The sequence below is a fragment of the Mandrillus leucophaeus genome, unplaced genomic scaffold (assembly GCF_000951045.1).
Source record: "Mandrillus leucophaeus isolate KB7577 unplaced genomic scaffold, Mleu.le_1.0 Scaffold325, whole genome shotgun sequence".
Classification (NCBI taxonomy): Eukaryota; Metazoa; Chordata; class Mammalia; order Primates; family Cercopithecidae; genus Mandrillus; species Mandrillus leucophaeus.
In genome coordinates this window covers 238,606-245,841 of record NW_012103421.1, presented here as the reverse complement: position 1 = coordinate 245,841, position 7,236 = coordinate 238,606, and the positions used below count along the sequence as shown (strand labels likewise).

General features: G+C 46.2%; 1 protein-coding gene across 8 annotated transcripts in view; it reads right to left on the bottom strand.

The window, feature by feature from the left end:
• Positions 1-4,749, bottom strand: part of ZNF195 (zinc finger protein 195) — a 27,821-nt gene extending 23,072 nt beyond the window's left edge. For 4 of the 8 annotated variants that reach the window (XM_011988178.1, XM_011988180.1, XM_011988181.1 and 1 more), the window contains exon 1: positions 4,560-4,745. Coding sequence is in view for 3 of the 8 variants with exons in the window: in XM_011988185.1 (XP_011843575.1) it covers positions 4,560-4,562 (3 nt within the window). In the remaining 5 variants the exon portion in view is untranslated. Of the gene's footprint in view, positions 1-4,559 lie in introns of all 8 variants that reach the window. The other 4 variants (XM_011988177.1, XM_011988179.1, XM_011988182.1 and 1 more) reach the window with 3 other exon arrangements.
• Positions 4,750-7,236: the final 2,487 nt, after the last annotated feature.

Sequence of the window (7,236 nt, the reverse complement as noted above, 5' to 3'; positions counted from 1 at the left end):
CACTGAAACCTCCACCTCCTAGGCTCAAGTGATTCTCATGTCTCAGCCTCCTGGGTAGCTGGGATTACAGATGTGAGTAGCTGGGATTACACATATGTGCCACTATGCCCGGTGATGTATTTTTAGTAGAGATGAGGTTTCACCATGCTGGCCAGGCTGGTCTCCAACTCCTGGTCTCAAGTGATCCACCTGCCTCGGCCTCCCAATGTGCTGGGATTACAGGTATGAGCCACTGTGCCCGGCTAAGTGTCTGATATTTTAATTCTGACACCACTTAGAGCCAGCCCAGACCCCAAAAGTTCAGGGCTCAGTCCCACAACACTGCTCCACTACAGATGCCAGTCACAAGCCTTGGGCACCCATTTATACTTCTAATATTTATATTTTTGATGTCTATTGCCTATAAACTGGGTACTCCCATAACCTCCTGTCAAGTTCAGTAATTTGATAAAACTACTCAAAGAACTCAGCAAAACACTGTACTTATATTTACTGGTTTACTATAAAAGATACATATCAGCAACGGCCAAACGGAACAGCCGCACAAAGCCCGGGAAAGGGTGGGGAAGGAAGAGTGCCTAAGACATTCTGGTCAAAAGGCCTGAGCAGCAGAATTGCTCCCTCTTTGTGTTCTCCAGGAGCAGCTGAATGAAGAGAAACCCCTTTATAATATGACCCAGACGACGCTCACTTTGTTACCTACCACAGTACCAGATACAGACTCTTGAAAATCCCCATTTTTTCCTCATAAACAGCTGAACAATTCTGTCTTCAGTGGTCAAAACACTTCTCTATCAAAACTTGCTAAAATTTCTCTCCTTCCCTCAAGCCCCTGAATTTTGAACTACCCTCAGTCTGAGCCAGCATACAACCCCTCCTTCTTGCCCCTCCTAAGAACACCCTGATTTCAGAGTAAAACATTCTGGGATCTAGAATCTGGTTTTCCCACCCTCTATCCTGTCTTCCCTCCTCCCTATAAAAACACAAAAAAGCCCGTGTCTGCCTAACTTTTGAGATCCTCAAAGGTATGATAGTTGCCACCTTCTTCCTGTTGCAATCCTCCTTTAGAGTTCGGTAACTTCCTACCTAAAGCTAAATTTATTTGACGAAGTCTAGAAACAGCCCCAGGATAATAACGATTCCATACCCAGGAAGACCTCCCCAAATCCCTTCCATCCCAACTCTAACTGCATCTGCCTGTGGGTCCCCAGTGCTCCCAGGCTCTGCAGCTTCTCTCCTTCCATGGCTGCTGTGAGCAGGCTGGGGCACCTGCAGGGGAGGCTCCTCGGGAAGCACCAGCTAGGCCAGGCGCGTCCAATCTTGGCTTCCCTGGGCCTGGGCCACATTGGAAGAACTGTCTTGGGCCACACATAGAATACACTAACACTAACGATAGCTGATGAACTGAAAAAAAAAAAAAAAAAAAAATCACAAAAACATACCATAATGTTTAAGAAAGTTTACTGATTTGTGTTGGACCACATTCAAAGCCCAGGACAGCATGTGGCCCAGGCCTGTGGGTTGGTTGGAAAAGCTTGAGCCAGGCCTTCAATTGCTTTCTTTTGCAGGCTGAATATTGGCCTTAGCTTGGAATGACTGTCCTTGGGCTTCAGTTTCCCAATCAGGGCTATCCACTTAGTTTTAAGTAATACCCATTGTTGGAAATATCCAACAAAATCACTCAAACAGCATTTACAGAAGAAAAGGAAACTGTAAGGCACTTACGCTTTCACCTCCACAGAAAAAGCAGAATTATTCATTGCTTTCAGACAATAAACTTGTTGTTTAACTCTTTCCATAACAAATCACATAGTAAGCAGTCATATGTGAACACTTTTAGAAGTGCTAAGTTCCGTCTCCCACAACTTAGCATTAAGCTCAGACATGCAGAGAACAGGATATAAAACAGATATTCATAATAACAAATTCATCCTGCAAAGAGAGGAGCTCATGTTCTGATGAATCTATGTAATTTACCAAGTAATCTACCATAATTTTTTTGTAGAAAATGTAAACATTCTCCACAGCCATCCAAGAAGCATTTTATTTTCCCTGGTAGCATTCCCAAAGCTAAGCCCTGGGATTCTGTTGGAAATCATCTTCCACAAAAGAACAGACCTAAGTAACTTTCTATCCTTAATCAGGAGAAGAAAAAGGTATGTATGACTAGATATTTAACCTTTTTCCTGAAATTGACCTATTTCACGTCCTTCGTATTTTCTTACCTTTCAAGCGCTACTGATAAACACAGCTAACGACTTGTGTCAAGTCAGGCTATTCTATTCCTTGGGAGATTCTCCCACCTCCATCCTGTTCACTGAAGTGCTCACTGGCCACCCACCATGATACACTGCACTGTGCCCCACTGAGTGTCCCAGGTGAATTTTGCTTTACAGGTTTTTGCACCATCTCATGGAGGCGGGGTTTTCTTGTCCTTTGAAACACTCTGTCTCCCTTCACAAATCTGAGAGACCGAAGGGCAGAAATGATTTCGGTCTTTTCCCTCTGACAGCAGCATCTGATTGGCTGATCAGCCGTGTGTCTCCAAGGATTGAAAGTTGGGTTGGGTGAAGACAATCTTAATGTCCTAAGTGTTAGAGGAAGAGTGGACCAGGAGATTTCTCTCAGCCCAGGGCATCCAGCTGCTCCCTGGAGAGGCCACACTTCATACCTCAGGCTGTCCTTTGAGAAATAACCCAGGGCCTGAAATTCACTAGATGCTGCAGCAGACACGGCCATGGTGGGCATCCTGTGTTATCCCTAGACAATACTGAAACTGAGGAAAAAGTCCAGAGGGTGGCTGAGAGCAAATCACCCTGTCAAGTTTCCAAAGTGGAACCTCAAACCAAAGACATTCTGGTAAGGTGTCTGTGCCTAGGGAAAATAAAAAGGAGGAGAGGCACAAAGATTTTTTACAATAGTGTCAGAGGATGATTCTCTGCTTTCCTGTCGTGTGGAATGATTACAAACAGAAAACAAATCTCTTAAAAAGTGCCGTCCAGGCTGGGCGCAGTGGCTCACGACTGTAATCCCAGGACTTTGGGAGGCTGAGGTGGGTGGATCACATGAGGTCAGGAGTCCAAGACCAGCTTGGCCAACATGGTGAAACCCCATCTCTACTAAAAATATAAAAATTAGCCAGGTGTGGTGGTGCAGGACTGTAATCCCAGCTACTCGGGAGGCTGAGGCAGAAGAATTGCTCGAACCTGGAGAACACACCACTGCACTCCAGCCTGGGCGACAGAGCAAGACTCCGTCTCAAAAAAAAGAAAAAGAAAAAAAAAAATGCCATCCAATGCATTGTGAAAAAATGATTCATTACAATACTGTGCCTAAAATTACAGCCAAGGATGAATAGTTAATAATGTTGTGAATTAGAAAGGGGAAGTTAGCATTTGGGAGAATCTGGAAGGTACAGGAAATTTAGTATTTTACTGCAGGCTAGAGTTAGGCCTGAAGAACATGGTGGTGTTTTTGAGACCCTGCTTGAAATGCATTTGGAAAATGCAGCGGAAAAACCAGTTTTCCCTGGAGTGTTGAAAATAATTAACTAGGCCAGCAGAGTGGCTCACACCTGTAATCCCAGCCCTTTGGGAGGCTGAGGCAGGTGGATCACCTGAAGTCAAGAGTTCGAGACCAGTCTGGCCCACATGGTGAAACCCTGTCTCCAATAAAAATACAAAAATTAGCCGGGCGTGGTGGCGCACGCCTGTAATCCCAGCTACTTGGGAGGCTGAGGCAGGAGAATCACTTGAACCCGGAGGCGGAGGTTGCAGTGAGCCGAGATCGCGCCACTGCACTCCAGCCTGGGCGACAGAGCGAGACTCTGTCTCAAAAATGATAATAATAATAATTAAATAGCAGGCAATCCGACTGAGGTGGCTCTAGTGCCCTGGGTTCTTATGTTAAAAAAAAAAATTAAATGCGTTTCTTGCAAATGACTATCTTGCAGAAACAAAATTCAGGCTTCATCAACCACAAATCTCTAATTACTCTGATTACAAGACCAGAAAATTTCAACCTAGATAGCTCAAATCAGGAGATGACGTAACTGTACCAAACTAATTAATGAATGTGGTTTGCTTCCTCATGCACCTGATAAAAGCCTTTCCTTCAAGGCCTGCTGGTGGGACCACCAAACCAAAAAAACATGGTTGGGTCCTCTGCCATTCATGAATCACTCTTTGCTCAAATAAAACTGTTTCACATTTGTGCAAGGACTCCCTCGGGAGACAGGAGGGACTGGGGCCCCTACGGGCTACAGATCATCCTCTTATGCACAAACCACCCGCGGAGTCGGGATTCTCCCTTCCTAACTCGGGGAGACGCGGGTCTGTGGGCGAAGAGCAGCCGCGGGGAGACGGCTCTGGGCTTGGGCCAAAGCCTCTCTGCAGGGATGCGCCGAGGCGCGCGGGGCCCGGCCGCCATGGTGCAGCTGGAAGGGCCTCGGGTTCGCGGAGCCCGGAACCCACCCGGGCAGCCCGGTTCCTCCCCAGCCGGTACCGCGGGTTCCAGCCCGCCCCTGCCTGTCTCTCAGGAGGCCTGGGCCCTACACTCACCATCTCTTGGTCTCCAGGGAGCCTGACGTTTCACTTCTGGATCTCCGGGTGCCTGCGGGTCGGGTCACACGGCCAACGGCTAGCAGAGGACGCAGAGCGGCGGGGACAGGAAGTGGAACTCTGTCTGGACAAAGGCCCCGCCAGATTCCGGAAGCCGGCCTCTCCTCTCCAGACGCGTGCCTGATTGGACAGTCCCCGACCCTGCTCCTCTGATTGGATAGGGTCTCACGCCCCGCCCCTCAGGCCCTGAGTGACAGAAGCTGTAATCAGACAATGGGCCGAATGAGACAGCAAGGACAGGTGCTGGCCGCGGTTTTTTGGGGCAGGGCTTCCTACCCGCGCGGTCCGGCCCCACCTAGAGGATATTTACATTTCACATGTGACTGTGCTTATGTTCATTTATAAATAATAAGTATATGTTATTCACCAATGGAAATAAAATAATGATATTCATATTGAATTTTTATATTTTATGGCCTTCTTGGCTTTTGGTCCTTTGAACAGAGAGCCTGAAATTTCAAAAAGGAGTCAAGCCTCTAAGAATTAAAATGTGAGCCACGTGTGAATCTTAAATTTTCTAGTAGCCACATTTTAAAATGTACTAAGAAACAGGTGAAGTTGATTGTAATAATTTGACTCAGTATGTAACCATTTTCCTATATGGTCAATATATAATTGGTAAGGAAGCATATATTTTGGGGTACTAAATCTTTGAAGCTCACTCTGTGTTTTACCTTTTCAGCACATTTCAGTTCAGACCAGCTGTATTCCAGATATTCAGTAGTCACACATGATCAATAGCTGCCACATTAAAGTGCAACTCTGAGGTCTAACCTCCCTTATGTCAGGGGGTGGAGGGTCTGAACGTCCCTTTTCAACCAGAGGTGAGGGAACAGCCTCTTGCTACAAACGTCTCTCCTCCGGTCGAAGGGTGGACGAGATGGTGATCCTAGAGAGCATAGGGGACAGCAAAAGAAAATATCCACGGGTAGAGGACTGCTGCCCACCAATAATGGCGACCCAAGAGGAGAGAACACATCTTCGCATCTGTCCACAGCCTTGACCTCCAACATTTAGCTATGGAGGAAACAGACTAGAGGCAGACTTATCTTGCTATTTGGCCTTAGCTCTAATGACTGAGCTGTGATTGTCTGTTTCTTCCTGTGGTAGGGGGGCCTGTGTGAGTAAAAGCACCAATCACATATATACCTGTGTACATGCATTTCTGTATGACGGAACATTATTTTACAAAAGATCCAACTTTAAATAAGGGGGGAGAATTAGTACCTATAAAGTGCTTTTCTCTTGCAGGTAACTAGGAATCAACCTTTCACTGAATCCTGGCATCCTATCTGCCCTGGGAGTATGCATTAGTTACCTGTTACATAACAAACCACCCAAAACTTAATAGCTCATGATTGAGCTCATCAGTCATTTAGGCTGAGTTCAGTCGAGCTGTTCTTGTCACAACTGGACTCCTTCATGTATGTATGGCCAGCTGCTGGTTGACTAGGTGGCTCTGCTTCTGGGGATGAGACGGCTATCAACAGTGGCACCTTCCTTCTCCCCACCATAGTATGTCATCCTCCAGCTGGCTAACATGGCTTAATCTCATAAAGATAGCAAGGTTCTGAGAAAAACAGAAGCATTTAAGACCTTTTGAGCCTAGACCCAAAACTAGCACAAAAGCTGTCACGTTCGCAGTTGATAAGGTCTGGCTGTGTCCCCACCCAAATCTCAACTTGAATTATATCGCCTAGAATTCCCACGTGTTGTGGGAGGGACCCGGGGGAGTGGGTAATAGCATCATGTGGGCGGGTCTTTCTCATGCTGTTCTCATGTGAGTGAAAAAGTCTCACGAGATCTGATGGGTTTATCAAGGGTTTCCACTTTTGCTTCCTCCTCCTTTTTCTCTTGCCGCCACCGTGTGAGAAGTGTATTTTGCCTCCCGTCAGGATTCCGAGGCCTCCCCAGCCATGTGGAACTGTAAGTCCAGTTAAACCTCTTTTTGTTCCCGTGTTTAGGAATGTCTTTATCAGCAGTGTGAAAACGAACTAATACAACAGTTTTCTATAACCAGAGCAAATAGTCCCAGCCAGATGCAAGGTTTGGGAAACATTCCGCCTCTTGATGGGAGGGGCAGTAAAAGCACACGGTAAAAAGCATAGATACAGAGAGGAATGAAGAATTGCTGCTGTTTCTGCAATCAGTATTAGTCTACCCTTTTTTGCAGAAGAGGTTTGTATGACTCTTTCAAGTCAAGAACCTTGCCCAAAGCCCCACAGCTACTAAGCAGCTGGGCTGGTACTCAGGATCAACTCTGCCTGGTTCTGCAGCCCTTACTCCTGCATAGACCACATTGCTCATGCGGCTTCCCGAGGCCTGCGAGGTTCTGGAGAGTGACCTTTCTGCAATAGAAGCAGAATTCCTTTTAATTTGGGTCCATATGGTGCTGTTTATCACTGGGAATAATCAATCACCTCAAGAAATTGCAGAAGCTTCTTGGAAAGACATAGAATAATGTGGGGGAAATGGCTGATAGATGACTTTAGGAAATCAAAGTCCAACAACAGAGGAGCAATTTTAAAACCGAATATATCCTATATGTCTGTAAATGCTTTCATGCCTGTTTGGTATTTGTAGGCTGTTTATAATTTTCAACCCTGACTAAAAGTAC